At 45.5% G+C, this 23,379-nt stretch overlaps 1 protein-coding gene across 2 annotated transcripts in view; it reads right to left on the reverse strand.

The window, feature by feature from the left end:
• Positions 1–8,279: 8,279 nt before the first annotated feature.
• Positions 8,280–23,379, reverse strand: part of alkal2b (ALK and LTK ligand 2b) — a 29,530-nt gene continuing 14,430 nt past the window's right edge. For both annotated transcript variants that reach the window (XM_064928755.1, XM_064928756.1), the window contains 3 exons: positions 22,961–23,041; positions 12,424–12,497; positions 8,280–8,574 (listed from right to left, as the gene is read on the reverse strand). In XM_064928755.1, coding sequence (XP_064784827.1) covers positions 12,433–12,497; positions 22,961–23,041 — 146 coding nt within the window. In that variant the 3' untranslated portion in view covers positions 8,280–8,574; positions 12,424–12,432. The remainder of the gene's footprint in view (positions 8,575–12,423; positions 12,498–22,960; positions 23,042–23,379) is intronic.

The raw sequence follows: 23,379 nt of genomic DNA on the forward strand, positions 1-23,379 counted from the left end.
TGAAAAATTGGGCGTGCAAAATTATTCAGCCCCCTTAAGTTAATACTTTGTAGCGCCACCTTTTGCTGCGATTACAGCTGTAAGTCGCTTGGGGTATGTCTCTATCAGTTTTGCACATCGAGAGACTGAACATTTTTCCCATTCCTCCTTGCAAAACAGCTCGAGCTCAGTGAGGTTGGATGGAGAGCATTCGCAAGGCAATGTACTTACTGAGTTCCTCTGCTTCTCCAGTCACATTGATACTCACAACTCCTTTACACTGTGTGAACCACACACACACACACACACACACACACACACACACACACACACACACACACACACACACACACACACACACACACACACACACACACACACACACACACACATGCTGAGTAGCCTATTCAATCAATTCCACATAGCAACTTTCCTGATACGACTCCCATAAGCTTGTTTTATTTGCACACAGAGGGAGTTGACCCTCGATTCAGAAAATCGTGCTTTCGTGGCATCACTCAATCAGTGAGTGCTGGCAAACTTGGCTCAGAAGTTACCCAGCACATACAACCAGATTGACAATTTCAAGTGTCTACTCTTTCCATTCTGGTCCTGCTGTCCTACTCTTGCCTAGGGTTACAAAATTCCAGTTACTTCCCCAAAATTCCAATTCGTCCTAGAAACCCTGATTGTAGGATTCCTGGAATTCCTGCTTATACTCTCCTCATTCCGGAACTCTTCCAACCAGGATTCCTGGAATTCCTGCTTATACTCTCCTCATTCCGGAACTCTTCCAACCAGGATTCCTGGAATTCCTGCTTATACTCTCCTCATTCCGGAACTCTTCCAACCAGGATTCCTGGAATTCCTGTTTATACTCTCCTCATTCCGGAACTCTTCCAACCAGGATTCCTGGAATTCCTGTTTATACTCTCCTCATTCCGGAACTCTTCCAACCAGGATTCCTGGAATTCCTGTTTATACTCTCCTCATTCCGGAACTCTTCCAACCAGGATTTCTGGAACACCTGTGTATTTGAGAAATGACTGGACTTTTTTGCATTCCTGTTCTTGCCGTCACTGTCATGGCGTCATGGTGCCTTCTCATCCCAGCAATGGGGATGCCACGTGGTATATGCTGCTGGCTGCTACCAGGGCTGACCTATAGTGTTAATTGCCCGTATAGTCCAACCCGGTGTCTCCATGTGTGGACAGGTAATGAGTTGGCGCCAACCCAGCCCTACTGTCAGATCAGCTGTGTTCTTGGATTCTTTCCCTGTGATAGTATAGTAATGTATAGGTGGCAACCCTAATGCTCTGTAGACATGTCATGAAGAAGTTGTGATCAAAAGAGAAATAGAATAGAGAAGGGAAGGTGAGGCGTGTGAATGTAAGAGAGGGTCTGCTGTGGTAGAGACTTCACCCCCCCCATCCCCAACCGCCCCCAGGTTAACGGTTCACTCTGCTTCGCTCACTTTCATTCCTCGTTCACACATTTTAACTCTGCTTTTCTCACACTCATCCCCCCCTCTTTCACTCTCTCTTCTCCCTCTTTCTTGCCCCCCTTCCCACACACACTTATAAAGTTAGCAGCAGGGAGGGGGAGACATAGATAGAAACAGAGGGAGGGAAAAGAGGGAGGGAGAGATAGAAACAGAGGGAGGGAAAAGAGAGAGGGGAGATAGAAACAGAGGGAGGGAAAAGAGGGAGGGAGAGATAGAAACAGAGGGAGGGAAAAGAGAGAGGGGGAGATAGAAACAGAGGGAGGGAAAAGAGAGAGGGGGAGATAGAAACAGAGGGAGGGAAAAGAGAGAGGGGGAGATAGAAACAGAGGGAGGGAAAAGAGAGATGGAGAGATAGAAACAGAGGGAGGGAAAAGAGAGAGGGGGAGATAGAATCAGAGGGAGGGAAAAGAGAGAGGGGGAGATAGAAACAGAGGGAGGGAAAAGAGAGAGGGGGAGATAGAAACAGAGGGAGGGAAAAGAGAGATGGAGAGATAGAAACAGAGGGAGGGAAAAGAGAGAGGGAGATAGAAACAGAGGGAGGGAAAAGAGAGAGGGGGAGATAGAAACAGAGGGAGGGAAAAGAGAGAGAGATAGAAACAGAGGGAGGGAAAAGAGAGAGAGATATAAACAGAGGGAGGGAGAGACATAGAAACAGAGGGAGGGAAAAGAGAGAGAGATAGAGACAGAGGGAGGGAGAGATAGAAACAGAGGGAGGGAAAAGAGAGAGATAGAAACAGAGGGAGGGAAAAGAGAGAAAGATAGAAACAGAGGGAGGGAGAGAGAGATAGAAACAGAGGGAGTGAGAGAGAGAGATAGAGACAGAGGGAGTGTGAGAGAGAGATAGAGCTAAAGGGAGGGAGAGAGAGAGATAGAAACAGAGGGAGGGGGAGAGAGTGATAGAAACAGAGGGAGGGAGAGAGAGATAGAAACAGAGGGAGGGAGAGAGAGATAGAGACAGAGATAGAGGGAGGGAAAAGAGAGAGTGATAGAAACAGAGGGAGGGAGAGAGAGTGATAGAGACAGAGGGAGGGAGAGAGAGAGATAGAGACAGAGATAGAGGGAGGGAAAAGAGAGAGTGATAGAAACAGCGGGAGGGAGAGAGAGATAGAGACAGAGATGGAGGGAGGGAGGGAAAAGAGAGAGATAGAAACAGAGGGAGGGAGAGAGAGAGATAGAAACAGAGGGAGGGAGAGAGGGAGATAGAGACAGAGATAGAGGGAGGGAAAAGAGAGAGATAGAAACAGAGGGAGGGAGAGAGAGAGATAGAAACAGAGGGAGGGAGAGAGAGATAGAAACCGAGGGAGGGAAAAGAGAGAGAGTAGTAAGTAAAGGAGAGGAATGAGACAGAGAAAAGAGAGCTCTGTTCACAAACAGACCCCACAGGACAGCAACACAATTAGACCCAACCAAATCATGAGAAAACAAAAAGATAATTACTTGACACATTGGAAAGAATTAACAGAAAAACAGAGCAAGCTGGAATGCTATTTGGCCCTAAGAGAGTACACAGTGGCAGAATACCTGACCACTGTGACTGACCCATAATGAAAGAAAGCTTTGACTATGTACAGACTCCGTGAGCATAGCCTTGCTATTGAGAAAGGCCGCCGTAGGCAGACATGGCTCTCAACAAAAGACAGGCCATGTGCTCACTGCCCACAAAATGAGGTGGAAACTGAGCTGCACTTCTTAACCTCCTGCCAAACGTATGACCATATTAGAGACACATATTTCCCTCAGATTACACAGACCCACAAAGAATTTGAAAACAAACCCAATTTTAATATACCACAGTGTGCCATTACAGCAGGAAGATTTGTGACCTGTTGCCACAAGAAAAGGGAAACCAGTGAAGAACAAACACCATTGTAAATACAATCCATATTTATGTTTATTTATTTTCCCTTTTGTACTTTAACTATTTGCACATCGTTACAACACCGTATATAGACATCTGACATTTGAAGTGTCTTTATGCTTTTGGAACTTTTGTGAGTCTGTTTACTGTACAGTTTTTGTTGTTTATTTCACTTTTGTTTTGTATCTATTTCACTTACTTTGGGGGTAATGTGAGTTTAGTGTTTATTGTAAGAATCAGGGATCTGTTACACACACACACACACACACACACACACACACACACACACACATACACACACACACACAGACAGACATTCAGATGGCATGATAATATGAAGGGAGAAGAAACTTTTAATTGAATTAGAACAGAGAATCACGTGTGTGTGTGTGTGTGTGTGTGTGTGTGTGTGTGTGTGTGTGTGTGTGTGTGTGTGTGTGTGTAACAGATCCCTGATTCCTACAATAAACAATCGTAAAGTAATTATTATAATAGAACAAGCTTTGTTAAATAACATTAAAATGTGGCTCCTCTGAGTGATACTGCTGTTTAGCCTCGGGTGATCTGAATTCATTTCACATGTCTAATATTCAACTGTAACCAACACACACACACACACACACACACACACACACACACACACACACACACACACACACACACACACACACACACACACACACACACACACACACACACACACACACACACAGAAACTGACTCATGATAGGAATTCCAGAAGGAATGTGTGAGAAAGAGAGGAGTGATAGAGGGAGAAGAGAAAGAGACTCATGACCTGGTTAGTGGATATGTGTGTGTGTGTGTGTGTGTGTGTGTACTGTATGTGTGGCATTGCTGAGTGTCATATGGTTCTTAGTTAATGTCTTTCTTAACTTTCTGTGGGACGGGGAGTCTCATCTCGTGGTCAACTAACAGTCAGCTCGAATAAACCTTGTGGTCAACTAACAGTCAGCTGGAATAAACCTTGTGGTCAACTAACAGTCAGCTATAATAAACCTTGTGGTCAACTAACAGTCAGCTGGAATAAACCTTGTGGTCAACTAACAGTCAGCTATAATAAACCTTGTGGTCAACTCATGGTCAGCTATAATAAACCTTGTGGTCAACTAACGGTCAGCTATAATAAACCTTGTGGTCAACTAACGGTCAGCTGGAATAAACCTTGTGGTCAACTCATGGTCAGCTGGAATAAACCTTGTGGTCAACTAACAGTCAGCTGGAATAAACCTTGTGGTCAACTAACGGTCAGCTGGAATAAACCTTGTGGTCAACTAACGGTCAGCTGGAATAAACCTTGTGGTCAACTCATGGTCAGCTGGAATAAACCTTGTGGTCAACTAACGGTCAGCTATAATAAACCTTGTGGTCAACTAACGGTCAGCTATAATAAACCTTGCGGTCAACTAACGGTCAGCTATAATAAACCTTGTGGTCACGTCTCTCATCTCAAGACTGAAAAATAAACTTTGCTTTAGCAACTCCCCTCTCTGCCTTGTATAGCAGTTTACCAACACTAACATTATTGTTGAGTGGTTTACTGTGTGTGTGTGTGTGCGGTTTCACTTTAATGAGCTTCTGTGACAACAGTACACTGAGAAAGGGTCACACTTTGTAAAGGCAGGCGGAGGGTCACACACACACACACACACACACACACACACACACACACACACACACACACACACACACACACACACACACACACACACACACACACACACACACACACACACACACACACACCCACACACACACACACACACACACTGAGGTCTAAAGTACCAGTCTCGCCTATTTCGCAACAAAGCCTCATTCACTCATGCTGCCAACATACCGCTGTAAAACTGACTAACCTACCGATCCTTGACTTCGGCGAGAAGTCAAAATAGCCTCCAACACTCTACTCAACACTCTACTCAAATTGGATGCAGTCTATCACAGTGCCATCCGTTTTGTCACCAAAGCCACATATACTACCCAGCACTGCGACATGTACGCTCTCGTTGGCAGGCCATTGCTACTCCTCGCCAAACCCACTGGCACCAGGTCATCTACAAGACCCTGCTAGGTAAAGTCCCGCCTTATCTCAGCTCACTGGTCACCATAGCAGCACCCACCCGTAGCACGCGTTCCAGCAGGTATATCTCACTGGTCATCCCCAAAGCCAATTCCTCTTTTGGCCGCCTTTCCTTCCAGTTCTCTGCTGCCAATGACAGGAACGAATAGCAAAAATCACTGAAGCTGGAGACTCATATCTCCCCCACTAGGTTTAAGCACCAACTGTCAGAGCAGCACACAGCCTTATCTTTAAATAGCCTACCCAACTACCTCATCCCCATATTGTTATTTATTTATTTTTCTCCTTTGCACCCGAGTATCTCTACTTGCACATTCTTCTTCTTCTGCACACCTATCACTCCAGTGTTTAATTGCTATATTGTAATTACTTCGCCACTACGGCCTACTTATTGCCTTACATCCCTAATCTTACCTCATTTACACACACTGTATATAGACTTGTCTATTGTGTTATTGACTGTATGTTTGTTTATTCCATGTGTAACTCTGTGTTGTTGTTTGTTGTCGAACTGCTTTGCTTTATCTTGGCCAGTTCGCAATTGTAAATGAGAACTTGTTCTCAACTGGCCTACCTGGTTAAATAAAGGTGAAATAAAAATGTAAAAATATATATCTATTGCACATAAATATATTTCACTACAATAGTCATCATGGTAAAGAAACGTAATGTTATTTACCAAACACATTTATTTATATGTCATATATATTTAGTATTTACAATATTTACATTGCAGGGTAGGTGTACACAAAGAGACAATATATAAATATATCTGTATAATACCACATGTAACACATTGTTCAGACAGTTGGTTTGGCTGTCAGGTGGTGACGAGGATCTCTTCTTTAGGAGTATTTCATAGACTAAGATTTAAACTGAGATCCCACACTCTATTCTCTACTGTTCCCCATCCACATGCAGTAGATGTAACCTGGTAGAACTCTGGTAATACCCTCATAGGGCCCTATTTTGTTACCAGGTTACCAGAGCTCTATGTGGTTACCAGGTTACCAGAGCTCTATGTGGTTACCAGGTTACCAGAGCTCTATGTGGTTACCAGGTTACCAGAGCTCTATGTGGTTACCAGGTTAACAGAGCTCTATGTGGTTACCAGGTTAACAGAGCTCTATGTGGTTTACTGGTTACCAGAGCTCTATGTGGTTACCAGGTTAACAGAGCTCTATGTGGTTACCAGGTTACCAGAGCTATATGTGGTTACCAGGTTACCAGAGCTCTATGTGGTTACCAGGTTACCAGAGCTCTATGTGGTTACCAGGTTACCAAAGCTCTATGTGGTTACCAGGTTACCAGAGCCCTATATTGGTCCAGGTTACCAGAGCTCTATGTGGTTACCAGGTTACCAGAGCTCTATGTGGTTACCAGGTTACCAGAGCTCTATGTGGTTACCAGGTTACCAGAGCTCTATGTGGTTACCAGGTTACCAGAGCCCTATGTGGGTCCAGGTTACCAGAGCTCTATGTGGGTCCAGGTTAGCAGAGCTCTATGTGGTTACCAGGTTACCAGAGCTCTATCAGGTTACCAGAGCTCTATGTGGATAATTACCAGGTTACCAGAGCCCTATATGGTTACCAGGTTACCAGAGCCCTATGAGTGAAGTATAGGAAATAGGCTGTGATATCAGATTGGTCCTCATTGGGTTGCAACATTTCTTTAACTTTCCCATAAATCCTGAAGCAGTGTGGCATACTCCTCCTCCTGATGCAGACCACCAGACTACCAGTCAGGCAATCCATCAGGATGGTGTGACTGTCTACGTCTGTCTGTCTGTCTGTCCGTGCGTCTGTCTGTGTGTCTGTCAATCTGTGTGTCTGTCTGTCCGTCCATCTGTCTGTCTGTCTGTCTGTCTGTCTGTCTGTCTGTCTGTCTGACTGTCTGTCTGTCTGTCTGTCTGTCTGTCTGTCTGTCTGTCTGTCTGTCTGTCTGTCTGTCTGTCTGTCGATGTGTCTGTCTGTCTGTTAGTCTGTGTGTCTGTCTGTGTGTCTGTCTGTGTGTCTGTCTGTCTGTCTGTCTGTCTGTCTGTCTGTCTGTCTGTCTGTCTGTCTGTCTCTCCGTGTGTGTGTCTGTCTGTCCGTGTGTCCGTGTGTCTGTCTGTCTGTCTGTCAATCTGTGTGTCTGTCTGTCTGTCCGTGTGTCTGTCTGTCTGTCTGTCTGTCTGTCTGTCGATGTGTCTGTCTGTCTGTCTCTCCGTGTGTCTGTCTGTCTGTCCGTGTGTCTGTCTGTCCGTCCGTGTGTCTGTCTGTCTCTCCGTGTGTCTGTCTGTCTCTCCGTGTGTCTGTCTGTCTCTCCGTGTGTCTGTCTGTCTCTCCGTGTGTCTCTCCGTCTGTCCGTGTGTCTGTCTGTCTGTCCGTCCGTGTGTCTGTCTGTCTCTCCGTGTGTCTGTCTGTCTCTCCGTGTGTCTGTCTGTCTCTCCGTGTGTCTGTCTGTCTCTCCGTGTGTCACTCCGTCTGTCCGTGTGTCTGTCTGTCTGTCCGTCCGTGTGTCTGTCTGTCTCTCCGTGTGTCTGTCTGTCTGTCCGTCCGTGTGTCTGTCTGTCTCTCCGTGTGTCTGTCTGTCTCTCCGTGTGTCTGTCTGTCTCTCCGTGTGTCTGTCCGTGTGTCTGTCTGTGTGTTTGTCTGTCTGTCTGTACGTGTGTCTGTCTGTTTCTCCGTCTGTCTGTCCGTATGTCTGTCTGTCTCTCCGTGTGTCTGTCTGTCTCTCCGTGTGTCTGTCCGTGTGTCTGTCTGTGTGTTTGTCTGTCTGTCTGTACGTGTGTCTGTCTGTTTCTCCGCCTGTCTGTCAGTCTTTCTTTCTGTCTACAACCACAGCTCAGAGACCACCAACCAAACTCCAACCAAATGTGTTTGTTCTAACCCATGAAGGCATGTCAATGAACACAGAAGCACTCCCGCATAGTGTCATGATATAATCCAAGTGTCGTAAAATAGCATCCACGTGTCGTCGGGGTTTTTGGCAGCTGAACTCGGAGATTGTCCGAATGTAGAGTTGAGAAAAGTAGAGTAGAGTATGTGTGAGCTTCTATGAATGTCCTAACATAACTACCGTTCCCCATGACACATTGATACTACTAGCAGTCTCTCTGTTCATCTTCCAAGGCACTTCTCTCTTTCATGGGCTCTGTTGAGAGAGACAGAGAGAGAGACAGAGAGACAGAGAGAGCGAGAGAGAGAGAGAGACAGAGAGACAGAGAGAGCGAGAGAGAGAGAGAGACAGAGAGACAGAGAGAGAGACAGAGAGACAGCGAGAGAGAGAGAGAGACAGAGAGACAGAGAGAGAGAGAGACAGAGAGAGAGAGACAGAGAGAGAGAGAGAGAGACATTTAGTGAACTTTGTACTTGGCTGCATGTGGAATTTCTTCCTAGAGAAAGTGCCTGAGAGACATGACAGACTAATGCTATATCTGGAAAGACAGAGAGGGGTGAGAGTTGGAGAGAGACAGAGAGGGGGGAGAGAGAGACAGAGAGGGGTGAGAGTTGGAGAGAGACAGAGAGGGGTGAGAGTTGAAGAGAGACAGAGAGGGGTGAGAGTTGGAGAGAGATAGTGAGGGGTGAGAGTTGGAGAGAGACAGAGAGGGGTGAGAGTTGGAGAGAGACAGAGAGGGGGTGAGAGTTGGAGAGAGACAGAGAGAGAGAGAGAGAGAGAAGGGTGAGAGAGAGACAGAGAGGGGGTGAGAGAGAGAGAGAGACAGACTTGGGGGAGAGAGAGAGACAGAGAGGGGTGAGAGTTGGAGAGAGACAGAGAGGGGGAGAGAGAGACAGAGAGGGTGAGAGTTGGAGAGAGACAGAGAGGGTGAGAGTTGGAGAGAGACAGAGAGGGGGGAGAGTTGGAGAGAGAGAGAGAGGGGTGAGAGTTGGAGAGAGACAGAGAGGGGGGAGAGAGAGACATTTAGTGAACTTTGTACTTGGCTGCATGTGGAATTTCTTCCTAGAGAAAGTGCCTGAGAGACATGACAGACTAATGCTATATCTGGAGAGACAGAGAGGGGTGAGAGTTGGAGAGAGACAGAGAGGGGGGAGAGAGAGACAGAGAGGGGTGAGAGTTGGAGAGAGACAGAGAGGGGTGAGAGTTGGAGAGAGACAGAGAGGGGTGAGAGTTGGAGAGAGACAGAGAGGGGTGAGAGTTGGAGAGAGATAGAGAGGGGTGAGAGTTGGAGAGAGACAGAGAGGGGTGAGAGTTGGAGAGAGACAGAGAGGGGTGAGAGTTGGAGAGAGACAGAGAGGGGTGAGAGTTGGAGAGAGACAGAGAGGGGTGAGAGTTGGAGAGAGACAGAGAGGGGTGAGAGAGAGAGAGAGAAGGGTGAGAGAGAGACAGAGAGGGGTGAGAGAGAGAGAGAGACAGAGAGGGGGAGAGAGAGAGAGAGAGAGAGACAGAGAGGGGTGAGAGTTGGAGAGAGACAGAGAGGGGGAAGAGAGAGACAGAGAGGGGTGAGAGTTGGAGAGAGACAGAGAGGGGTGAGAGTTGGAGAGAGACAGCGAGGGGGAGAGAGAGACAGAGAGGGGTGAGAGTTGGAGAGAGACAGAGAGGGGTGAGAGTTGGAGAGAGACAGAGAGGGGTGAGAGTTGGAGAGAGACAGAGATGGGTGAGAGTTGGAGAGAGACAGAGAAGGGTGAGAGAGAGACAGAGAGGGGTGAGAGAGAGAGAGAGACAGAGAGGGGGGAGAGAGAGAGAGAGAGAGAGGGGGGTGAGAGTTAGAGAGAGACGGAGAGGGGTGAGAGTTGGAGAGAGACAGAGAGGAGTGAGAGTTGGAGAGAGACAGCGAGGGGAGAGAGAGAGACAGAGAGGGGTGAGAGTTGAAGAGAGACAGAGAGGGGTGAGAGTTGGAGAGAGACAGAGAGGGGGGAGAGTTGGAGAGAGACAGAGAGGGGTGAGAGAGAGAGAGAAGTGGGGGTTGAGAGAGAGAGAGAGAGGTGGGGGTTGAGAGAGAGAGAGAGAGAGAGAAGTGGGGGTTGAGAGAGAGAGAAAGAGAGAGAGAGGTGGGGGTTGAGAGAGAGAGAGAGAGAGAGAGAGGTGGGGGTTGAGAGAGAGATAGAGTTTGGGGTTGAGAGAGAGAGAGAGAGAGAGAGGTGTGGGTTGAGAGAGAGAGCGAGAGAGAGAGAGAGAGAGGGTGGGTGGGAGAGAGAGAGAGACAGAGAGGGCGGGTGGGGAGAGAGAGAGGGCAGGTGGGAGAGAGAGGTGGGAGAGAGAGAGAGAGAGAGAGAGAGAGAGAGAGAGAGAGAGGGCGGGTGGGAGAGAGAGAGAGAGAGAGAGAGAGAGAGAGAGAGAGAGAGAGACAGAGACAGAGAGAGGGCGGGTGGGAGAGAGAGAGAGAGAGAGAGAGAGAGAGAGAGAGACAGAGGGAGAGAGAGGGCGGGTGGGAGAGAGAGAGAGAGAGAGAGAGAGAGAGAGAGAGAGAGGGCGGGTGAGAGAGAGACAGAGAGACAGAGAGAGAGAGAGAGAGAGAGAGAGACAGAGAGAGAGAGAGGTGTGGGTTGAGAGAGAGAGAGAGAGAGAGAGAGAGAGAGAGAGAGGGCGGGTGGGAGAGAAAGACAGAGAGACAGAGAGCGAGAGAGAGAGAGGGCGGGTTGAGAGAGAGAGAGAGAAAGAGTAACAGCGATGACAGTCTGATGATATATTTGACTGTAATATATATATATATACATTTTTTTTCCAGTTTCACATGGGTCATATCCATATCTACAATAAAAAAAAACATTTTGTTTTCTCCATTTTAATGTCTTTCTGGAATTGTTTTGATTTGACGATTCCACCACTAAATCAACTGCTGCAGAATGACACTGGAATTTACAGACTCTCAAACTATTTGTTATTGAATTCAACGACTGAATTATACTGCTATGGAGCTCAGCCCTACAGCACGCACATGCTTGCGCACACACACACAAACACACACCGTCAGACAGTGAACACAGCAGCCTAGCTATAATTCACTTTTACTAGCGGTAGGAAACGCATGCTGATTTATCTGCTATAAAGATACTCATTATATACGCTCTACCCCTTAAACACTGGTAGAAAGAGGTGTCAAGGTGGAGAGAGAGGGAAGGAAGAAGGGAGAGAGGAAACATTACAAAGAGAGAAGGAGGGAGAGCGAGAGAGAGGAAGAGGTAGAGACAGAAGGAAGGAGAGAGAGATGAAGTGAGAGAGAGAGAGAGAGGAAGACAGAAGGAGGGAGAGAGAGAAGGAAGAAGAGAGAGGGAAAGAGACAAGACGGGAGAGAGAAAGAGGAAGAGAGAGGGAAGTAGGGAGAGAGTGAAAGAGAGGAGGGGAGAGAGAGAGAAGAAGAAGAGTTAGAGGGAAAGAGAGAGAGAGGAAGCATAGAGGGAAAGAGAGAAGGAGGGAGAGAGAGATGAAGAGAGAGAGAGGGAGGAAGAGAGAAGGAGGGGGAGAGAGAGCGGAAGAGAGAGGGAAAGAGAGAAGGGGGAGAGGGAAGGAGGGAGAGAGAGGTGAAAGGAAGAGAAAGGAAGAGATAGCAGGAAAGAGGAGGGAGAGCGAGAGAGAGAGAAAGGTAGGGAAAGAGAAGGATTGAGAGAGAGAGAGAGAGAGAGAGGAAGAGATAAAGGGAAAGAGAGAAGAAGAGGAAGAGAGAAGAAGGGGAAGAGAGAGGGAAAGAGAGAAGAAGGGGAAGAGAGAGGAAAAGAAGAAGGGGAAGAGAGAAGAAGGGGAAGAGAGAAGGAGAGGAAGAGAGAGGAAGATATAAAGGGAAAGAGAGATGAAGGGGAAGAGAGAGGGAAAGAGAGAAGAAGGGGAAGAGAGAGGAAGAGATAAAGGGAAAGAGAGAAGGAGAGGAAGAGAGAGGAAAAGAGAGAAGGAGAGGAAGAGAGAGGAAAAGAGAGAAGGAGAGGAAGAGAGAGGGAAAGAGAGAAAGAGAGGAAGAGAGAGGGAAAGAGAGAAGGAGAGGAAGAGAGAAGGAGAGGAAGAGATAAAGGGAAAGAGAGAAGGGGTGAGAGTGATCATCCATAGTCTTACCAGGGTATTCTACCTCTCTGTACACCTCTGACTGCCTGCCAGTCTGGTGAGAAGACGGGCACACCTCTTATAGTCTGAAAAACAACACAACACCACAGGTCAGTCTACAAACAACAATGTTTTGAGTAACTCACACATTGTTAGAGTAAGTCGTTATTGCTGGAATGCATCGTTGTTATAATTTAGAATAATGACATATAAACTGAGTGTACAACACATTAGGAACGCCTGCTCTATCCCTGACGTAGACTGACCGGGTGAATCGAGGCTATGATCAATGACAATGCAAACATGTATGGTGTATGTGTGCCATTCAGAGGGTGAATGGTCAAGACAAAATACGTTATGTCCCCTTTGAACGGGGTTATGGTAGTAGGTGCCAGGTCCACCTGGTTCTTGTGTCAAGAACTGCAACACTGCTGGGATTTTCATGCTCAATCGTTTTCCCGTGTGTTTCAAAAATGGACGACCACCCAAAGAATATACAGCCAACTTGACACAACTGTTGGAAGCAAATGATGAAGGGGATGGCTGCCGTTAATAAACGTGCTGCCGTTAAACGTGCTGCCATTATTCATGCTGCCGTTATTCGTGCTGCCGTTATACGTGCTGCCGTTAAACGTGCTGCCGTTATTCATGCTGCCGTTAAACGTGCTGCCGTTATTCATGCTGCCGTTAAACGTGCTGCCGTTAAACGTGCTGATGTTATACATGCTGGTGTTATACATGCTGGTGTTATACATGCTGGTGTTATACATGCTGGTGTTATACATGCTGGTGTTATACATGCTGGTGTTATACATGCTGGTGTTATACATGCTGGTGTTATACATGCTGCTGTTATACATGCTGGTGTTATACATGCTGGTGTTATACATGCTGGTGTTATACATGCTGGTGTTATACATGCTGCTGTTATACATGCTGATGTTATACACATCAAATCAAGTCAAATTTTATTTGTCACATACACATGGTTAGCAGATGTTAATGCGAGTGTAGCAAAATGCTTGTGCTTCTAGTTCCGACAATGCAGTAATAACCAACAAGTAATCTAACTAACAATTCCAAAACTACTCTCTTATACACAAGTGTAAGGGGATAAAGAATATGTACATAAAGATATATGAATTAGTGATGGTACAGAGCAGCATAGGCAAGATACAGTAGATGGTATCGAGTACAGTATATACATATGAGATGAGTATGTAAACAAAGTGGCATAGTTAAAGTGGCTAGTGATACATGTATTACATAAAGATGCAGTCGATGATATAGAGTACAGTATATACGTATACATATGAGATGAATAATGTAGGGTATGTAAACATTATATTAGGTAGCATTGTTTAAAGTGGCTAGTGATATATTTTACATCATTTCCCATCAATTCCCATTATTAAAGTGGCTGGAGTTGAGTCAGTGTGTTGGCAGCAGCGACTCAATGTTAATGGTTGCTGTTTAACAGTCTGATGGCCTTGAGATAGAAGCTGTTTTTCAGTCTCTCGGTCCCAGCTTTGATGCACCTGTACTGACCTCGCCTTCTGGATGATAGCGGGGTGAACAGGCAGTGGCTCGGGTGGTTGTTGTCCTTGATGATCTTTATGGCCTTCCTGTAACATCGGGTGGTGTAGGTGTCCTGGAGGGCAGGTAGTTTGCCCCCGGTGATGCGTTGTGCAGACCTCACTACCCTCTGGAGAGCCTTACGGTTGTGGGCGGAGCAGTTGCCGTACCAGGCGGTGATACAGCCCGCCAGGATGCTCTCGATTGTGCATCTGTAGAAGTTTGTGAGTGCTTTTGGTGACAAGCCGAATTTCTTCAGCCTCCTGAGGTTGAAGAGGCGCTGCTGCACCTTCGTCTGTGTGGGTGGACCAATTCAGTTTGTCTGTGATGTGTATGCTGAGGAACTTAAAACTTACTACCCTCTCCACTACTGTTCCATCGATGTGGATAGGGGGGTGTTCCCTCTGCTGTTTCCTGAAGTCCACAATCATCTCCTTAGTTTTGTTGACGTTGAGTGTGAGGTTATTTTCCTGACACCACACTCCGAGGGCCCTCACCTCCTCCCTGTAGGCCGTCTCATCGTTGTTGGTAATCAAGCCTACCACTGTTGTGTCGTCCGCAAACTTGATGATTGAGTTGGAGGCGTGCGTGGCCACGCAGTCGTGGGTGAACAGGGAGTACAGGAGAGGGCTCAGAACGCACCCTTGTGGGGGCCCAGTGTTGAGGATCAGCGGGGTGGAGATGTTGTTGCCTACCCTCACCACCTGGTGGAGGCCCGTCAAGAAGTCCAGTACCCAGTTGCACAGGGCGGGGTCGAGACCCAGGGTCTCGAGCTTGATGACGAGCTTGGAGGGTACTATGGTGTTAAATGCCGAGCTGTAGTCGATGAACAGCATTCTCACATAGGTATTCCTCTTGTCCAGATGGGTTAGGGCAGTGTGCAGTGTGGTTGAGATTGCATCGTCTGTGGACCTATTTGGGCGGTAAGCAAATTGGAGTGGGTCTAGGGTGTCAGGTAGGGTGGAGGTGATATGGTCCTTGACTAGTCTCTCAAAGCACTTCATGATGATGGAAGTGAATGCTACGGGGCGGTAGTCGTTTAGCTCAGTTACCTTAGCTTTCTTGGGAACAGGAACAATGGTGGCCCTCTTGAAGCATGTGGGAACAGCAGACTGAGATAGGGAATGATTGAATATGTCCGTAAACACACCAGCCAGCTGGTCTGCGCATGCTCTGAGGGCGCGGCTGGGGATGCCGTCTGGGCCTGCAGCCTTGCGAGGGTTAACACGTTTAAATGTTTTACTCACTTCGGCTGCAGTGAAGGAGAGTCCGCATGTTTTCGTTGCAGGCCGTGTCAGTGGCACTGTATTGTCCTCAAAGCGGGCAAAAAAGTTATTTAGTCTGCCTGGGAGCAAGACATCCTGGTCCGTGACTGGGCTGGTTTTCTTTTTGTAGTCCGTGATTGACTGTAGACCCTGCCACATACCTCTTGTGTCTGAGCCGTTGAATTGAGATTCTACTTTGTCTCTATACTGACGCTTAGCTTGTTTGATAGCCTTGCGGAGGGAATAGCTGCACTGTTTGTATTCGGTCATGTTTCCAGTCACCTTGCCCTGATTAAAAGCAGTGGTTCGTGCTTTCAGTTTCACGTGAATGCTGCCATCAATCCACGGTTTCTGGTTTGGGAATGTTTTAATCGTTGCTATGGGAACGACATCTTCAACGCACGTTCTAATGAACTCGCCCACCGAATCAGCGTATTCGTCAAGGTTGTTGTCTGACGCAATACGAAACATATCCCAGTCCACGTGATGGAAGCAGTCTTGGAGTGTGGAATCAGCTTGGTCGGACCAGCGTTGGACAGACCTCAGCGTGGGAGCTTCTTGTTTTAGTTTCTGTCTGTAGGCAGGGATCAACAAAATGGAGTCGTGGTCAGCTTTTCCGAAAGGAGGGCGGGGCAGGGCCTTTTATGCGTTACGGAAGTTAGAATAACAATGATCCAAGGTTTTGCCATCCCTGGTTGCGCAATCAATATGCTGATACAATTTAGGGAGTCTTGTTTTCAGATTAGCCTTGTTAAAATCCCCAGCTACAATGAATGCAGCCTCAGGGTGTATGGATTCCAGTTTGCAAAGAGTCAAATAAAGTTCGTTCAGAGCCATCGATGTGTCTGCTTGGGGGGGAATATATACGGCTGTGATTATAATCGAAGAGAATTCTCTTGGTAGATAATGCGGTCGACATTTGATTGTGAGGAATTCTAAATCAGGTGAACAGAAGGATTTGAGTTCCTGTATGTTTCTGTGATCACACCACGTCTCGTTAGCCATAAGGCATACGCCCCCGCCCCTCTTCTTACCAGAAAGGTGTTTGTTTCTGTCGGCGCGATGCGTGGAGAAACCCGCTGGCTGCACCGACTCCGATAGCGTCTCTCCAGTGAGCCATGTTTCCGTGAAGCAAAGAACATTACAGTCTCTGATGTCCCACTGGAATGCTACCCTTGCACGGATTTCATCAACCTTGTTGTCAAGAGACTTGACATTGGCGAGAAGATTGCTAGGGAGTGGTGCACGATGTGCCCGTCTCCGGAGTCTGACCAGAAGACCGCCTCGTTTCCCTCTTTTACGGAGTCGTTATTTTGGGTCGCCGGCTGGGATCCATTCCGTTGTCCTGGGTGAAAGGCAGAACACAGGATCCGCTTCGCGAAAGTCATATTCTTGGTCGTACTGATGGTGAGTAGACGCTGCTCTTATATTCAGTAGTTCTTCTCGACTGTATGTAATGAAACCTAAGATGACCTGGGGTACTCATGTAAGAAATAACACGTAAAAAAAAAAAAAAAAACTGCATAGTTTCCTAGGAACGCGAAGCGAGGCTCTGTCGGCGCCGGAAGTAGATGTTATACGTGCTGATGTTATACACGCTGCTGTTATACATGCTGATGTTATACATGCTGCTGTTATACATGCTGATGTTATACATGCTCCTAACCAACTGTGCTATTTTGTTATTTGTTTTTGCGTGTTTGTAATTATTATTTTTTTTTAACTGATTTTGTACATAATGTTACTACTACTGTCTTTTAGGACCGAAAAATAACTTCTGGACATCATCACATCACAGCGATTACTCACCTCGAACTGGATAAAGATTTTTTTCGCGAAGGATATACTGCTTTCTCGGGAACGGGCCCAAATCCCCGTCATTTGCGTGAAGAAAAGATGGAGAAAAAGGGGGCGGAGATTGGGCTTCCTTCGGAAAATTCTTAGGCGAGTGAGTGACCTCTACTATCATCCGTTCTATTGGCCAACGTCATTGGAAAAATAATTGGATGACATACGATCAAGACTATTCTACCAACGGGACATTAAAAACTAATATCTTATGTTTCACCGAGTCGTGGCTGAACGAAAACACGGATAATATAAAACTACCAGTATTATGCATCGGCCGGACAGAGAAGCTTCATCTGCTAAAACGAGGAGCGGGGGTGTGTGTCTACTTGTCAATACCAGCTGGTGCGCAATGTCTAATATTGAAGATAAACTGTAGACCACACTATCTACCAAGAGAGTTTTCATCTATATTTTTTGTAGTTGTTTATTTACCACCACTAACCGATGCTGGCACTAAGACCACACTCAACGAACTGTATAAGGTCATAAGCAAACAGGAAAATGCTCATCCAGAAGCGACACTCCTAGTGGCCAGGGACTTTAATGAAGGAAAACTTGAATCCTTTTTACCTCATTTCTACCAGCATGTCACATGTGCAAACAGAGGGGAGAAAAAACTCTTGACCACCTTTACTCCACACACAGAGACACGTACAAAGCTCTCCCTCACCCTCCATTTGGCAAATCTGACCAGAGTTCTATCCTCCTGATTTCTGATTACAAGCAAAAACTAAAGCAGGAAGTACCAGTGACTCGCTAAATACAGAAGTGGTCAGATGATGCGGATGCTACGCTACTGGACTGTTTTGCACAGACTGGAATATGTTCCCGGGATTCATCCAATGTCATTGAGGAGTGTACCCTCTCCGTCATTGGCTTTATTAGTAAGTGCATCGACAACGTCGTCCCCACAGTGAACGTACGTACATATCCTAACCAGAAGCCATGGATTACAGGCAACATCCGCATCAAGCTAAAGGTTAGAGTTGCCGCGTTCAAGGAATGGGACATTAATCCGGACGCTTATAAGAAATCCCGCTATGCCCTCAGACGAACCACAAACAGGCAAAGTGTAAATACAGGATTAAGATCGAATCCTTCTACACCGGCTCTGATGTTCATCAGAAGTGGCAGGGCTTGAAAACTATTACGGACTACAAAGGGAAACCCAGCCATGAGCTGCCCAGTGACGAGAGCCTACCAGACGTGCTAAATGCCATTTATGCACTTTTCGAGGCAAGCAACACTGAAGCATGCATGAGAGCACCAGCTGTTCCAGACGACTGTATGATAATGCTCTCGGTAGCCAATGTGAGCAAGACCTTTAAACTGGTCAACATTCACAAAGCTGCGGGGCCAGACAGATTACCAGGACGTGTACTCAAAGCACGCACGGACCAACTGGCAGGTGTCTTCACTTACATTTTCAAACTCACCCTGACAGAGTCTGTAATACTTTCATGTTTCTAGCAGACCACCATTATCCTTGTGCCCAAGGAAGCGAAGGTAACCTACCTAAATGATTACCGCCCCGTAGCACTCACTCCGGTAGCCGTGAAGTGCTTTGAAAGGCTGGTCATGGCTCACATCAACAGCATCATCCTGGATACCCTAGACCCACTCCAATTTGAATACCGCCCCAACAGATCCACAGATGACACAATCTCAATCACACTCCACACTGCCCTTTCCCACCTGGACAAAATGAACACCTATATCAGAATGCTGTTCATTTACTACAGCTCAGCGTTTAACACCATATTGCCCACAAAGCTCATCACTAAGCTAAGGACCCTGGGACTAAACACCACCCTCTGCTACTGAATCCTGGACTTCCTGACTGGCCGCCCCCAGGTGGTAAGGGTAGGGAACAACACATCCGCCACGCTGATCCTCAACACTGGGGCTCCTCAGGGGTGCGTGCTTAGTCTCTTCCTGTACTACCTGTTCACCCACGACTGTGTGGCCAAACACGACTCCAACACCACCATTAAATTTGTTGACGACACAATAGTGGTGGGCCTGATTACCTATAACACTATAACAATGAGACAGCCTATAGAGAGTAGGTCAGAGACCTGGCAGTGTGTTGCCAGGACAACAACCTCTCCCTCAATGTGAGCAAGACAAAGGAGCTGATTGTGACCTACAGGAAAAGGGGGCCCAAACAGGCCCCCATTAACATCGACAGGGGGTGTATTGGAGCAATTTGAGAGTTTCAAGTTCCTTGGTGTCCACATCACAAACAAACTATCATGGTCCAAACATACCAAGACAGTCATGAAGAGGGCACAACAACACCTTTTCCCCCTCAGGAGACTGAAAAGATTTGGTATGGGCCTCCAGATCCTCAAAAGGTTCTACACCTGCACCATGGAGAACATCCTGACTGATTGCATCACAGCCTGGTATGGCAACTGCTCGGCATCTGACCATAAGGCACTACAAAGGCTCGTGCGTATGGCCCAGTACATCACTGGGGCCAAGTTTCCTGCCATCCAGGACATCTATACCAGGAGGTGTCATAGACTGTTCTCTCTGCTAACGTACGGCAAGCAGTACTGGAGCCCCAAGTCTAGGACCAAAAGGCTCCTTAACAGCTTCTACCCCTAAGCCATAAGACTGCTGAACAATTAATAAAACCTAGACTATTTACATTGACACCCCTCCCCTCCCCCATTTGCTTTTACACTGCTGCTACTCTCTGATTATTATCTACTCATAGTCACTTCACCCCTACCTACATGTACAAATGACCTGGACTAACCTGTACCCCCGCACATTGACTCTGTACCCCCTGTATATAGCCTCATTACTAACCTGTACCCCCGCACATTGACTCTGTAACCCCTGTATATAGCCTCATTACTAACCTGTACCCCCGCACATTGACTCTGTATATAGCCTCTTTATTATGATTTTATTGTGTTACTTTTTATAATTTTTTACTTTAGTTTATTTGGTCAATATTTTCTAAACTCTTTCTTGAACTGCATTGTTGGTTAATTAAGAACTTGTCAGTAAGTATTTCACTGTCAGGTCTACTACACCTGTTGTATTTTTCGCATGTGACAAATAAAGATTGATTTGATTTGAGTCAACCTGGTCCACCATCCCAGTGGAACGCTTTCGACACCTTGTAGAGTCCATGACCCGACAAGTTGAAGCTGTTTTGAGGGCGTTGGGGGGGTGGGGGGGGGGGGGGTGTTCATGAAAGGTGTTCCTAATGTTTGAAAAACTCAGAGTATATACAATACCAGTCAAAAGTTTGGAAACACCTACTCATTCCAGGGCTTTTCTTTATTTTTACTATTTTATACATTAAATAATAGTGAAGACATAAAAACTATGAAATAACACTTATGGAATCATGTAGTAACCAAAACTAATCAAAATATATGTTATATTTGAGATTCTTCAAAGTAGCCCCCTTTGCCTTGATGACAGCTTTGTGAATTCTTAGCATTCTCTCAACCAGTTTCATGAGGTAGTCACCTGGAATACATTTCAATTAACAGGTGTGCCTTGTTAAAAGTTCATTTGTGGAATGTATTTCCTTCTTAATGAGTTTGAGCCAATCAGATGTGTTGTGACAAGGTAGGGGGGGTTGGGGGGTATACAGAAGACAGCCCTATTTGGTAAAATACCAAGTCCATATTATGGCAAGAACAGCTCAAATAAGCAAAGATAAATGACAGTCTTTAAGAAATGATGGTCAGTCAATATCGAAAATGTCAAGAACTTTTAAAGTTTCTTCAAGTGCAGTCGCAAAAACCATCAAGCGCTATGATGAAACTGGCACTCATGAGGACCGCCACAGGAATGGAAGACCCAGAGTTACCTTTGCTGCAGAGGATAAGTTCATTAGAGTTACCAGCCTCAGAAATTTCAGCCCAAATAAATGCATCACAGAGTTCAAGTAACAGACACATCTCACCATCAACTGTTTAGAGAAGACTGCGTGAATCATGCCTTCAATATTAAATTGCTTCAAAGAAACCACTACTAATGTCACATCCTGACCTTAGTTCCTTTTTTTATGTCTCTATTTTAGGTTGATCAGGGCGTGAGTTGGGGTGGGCATTCTGTTTTGTTCTATGTTTGTATTTCTATGTGTTTGGCCTGGTATGGTTCCCAATCAGAGGCAGCTGTCAATCGTTGTCTCTGATTGAGAACCATACTTAGGCAGCCTGGTTTCGCCCTTGAGTTGTGGGTAGTTGTTTTCTGTTTTGTGTGCTTCACCTGACAGAACTGTTTCGTTCTCATTATTCCTCGTTGTTATTTTGTTTAGTGTTCAGTTTCGATCAAATTTACAACATGAATTCTTACCACGATGCGTTTTGGTCTACTCCTTCTTCCACCAACGACGATCGTTACAACTAAAGGAGACTAATAAGAAGAAAAGACTTGTTTGGGCCAAGAAACATGAGCAATGGACATTAGACCGGTGGAAATCTGTTCTTTGGTCTGATGAGTCCAAATTTGAAATGTTTGGTTCCAGCCGCCGTGTCTATGTGAGACGCAGAGTAGGTGAATGGATGATCTCCGCATGTGTCTTTCCTACCGTGATGCATGGAGGAGGAGGTGTAATGGTGTGGGGGTGCTTTGTTGGTGACACTGTTAGTGATTTATTTAGAAATCAAGGCACACTTAACCAGTATGGTTACCACAGCATTCTGCAGTGATAAGCCATCCCATCTGGTTTGCGCTAAGTGGGACTATCATTTATTTTTCAACAGGACAATGACCCTAAACATACCTCCAGACTGTGTAAGGGCTATTTGACCGAGAAGGAGAGTGATGGAGTGCTGCATCAGATGACCTGGCCTCAACAATCACCCCAATCTCAACCAAATTGAGATGGTTTATAATGAGTTGGACCGCAGAGTGAAGGGAAAGCAGACAACTTGTGCTCAGCATATGTGGGAACTCCTTCCAAACTGTTGGAAAAACATTACAGGTGAAGCTGGTTGAGAGAATGCCAAGACTGTGCAAAGCTGTCATCAAGGCAAAGGGGTGGCTACTTTGAAAAATCTAAAATACATTTTGATTTGTTTAACACTTTTTTCGGTTACTAGATTAATCTATATGTGTTATTTCATAGTTTTGTTGTCTTTCACTGTTATTCTACAATGCAGAAACATTTTTAAATAAAGAAAAATCCTTGAATGAGTAGGTGTGTCCAAAACCTTGGACTGCTGCTGTATATAGTTGCCATTCTGATATCTGTTTTGTCAATGGGCAGACACAAGATATGTCACAAGATGATATCAGCTTAGAGTTGTAAAAATAACTTTTCAAAAATTCCCAAGTTTTCCAGAAATCCTGGTTGATGGATTCCGGATTTCAGGAACCAGGATTTCAAGAAAAAGTTATTTAGCAAAACCCTATAAGTATATAAGTTATTTATTTAACCCTATAAGTATATAAGTTATTTTATTTAACCCTATAAGTATATGTTATTTATTTAACCCTATAAGTATATAAGTTATTTATTTAACCCTATAAGTATATAAGTTATTTATTTAACCCTATAAGTATATGTTATTTATTTAACCCTATAAGTATATAAGTTATTTATTTAACCCTATAAGTATATAAGTTATTTATTTAACCCTATAAGTATATAAGTTATTTATTTAACCCTGTAAGTATATAAGTTATTTATTTAACCCTATAAGTATATAAGTTATTTATTTAACCCTATAAGTATATAAGTGTAATGACTATGATAACCCTTGTAGATAAATATTTATTTAACCCTACTAAGTATATAAGTTATTTATTTAACCCTATGTGTATATGTGTTATTTATTTAACCGTGCGTGCGTATATGTTATTTCCACCATTAACCCTACAGGCAGGGATGGTACAGTCTCTGGTGTTGTGGTATAGTCTATAGAAATGTTTCCTACACTTTGGGTTAAAGTATAGTGGACCTGAGAGACACACAGAGACACAGACAGAATTTATTTAACCGGTATAAGTATACACAGTTATTTATTTAACGCTATACAGTATATAAGTTACGCATTTAACACACACACACACGCACATAACACACGCATTTAACACACGCACACGTATATAACGTTATTTATTTTATTTACACCCTATACACGCATACGCGCACACACGCACGCACATTTACACCCGCGCACACACACGCATACGCACAAGTTATTTATTTAACGCCACATAACGCATACACGTTACACATTTAACACACACACACGCACACGCATACACGCACACGCACACACACGCACACACGCAC

The sequence above is a fragment of the Oncorhynchus masou genome, chromosome 21 (genome assembly GCF_036934945.1).
Source record: "Oncorhynchus masou masou isolate Uvic2021 chromosome 21, UVic_Omas_1.1, whole genome shotgun sequence".
In the NCBI taxonomy this organism is placed as follows: Eukaryota; Metazoa; Chordata; class Actinopteri; order Salmoniformes; family Salmonidae; genus Oncorhynchus; species Oncorhynchus masou.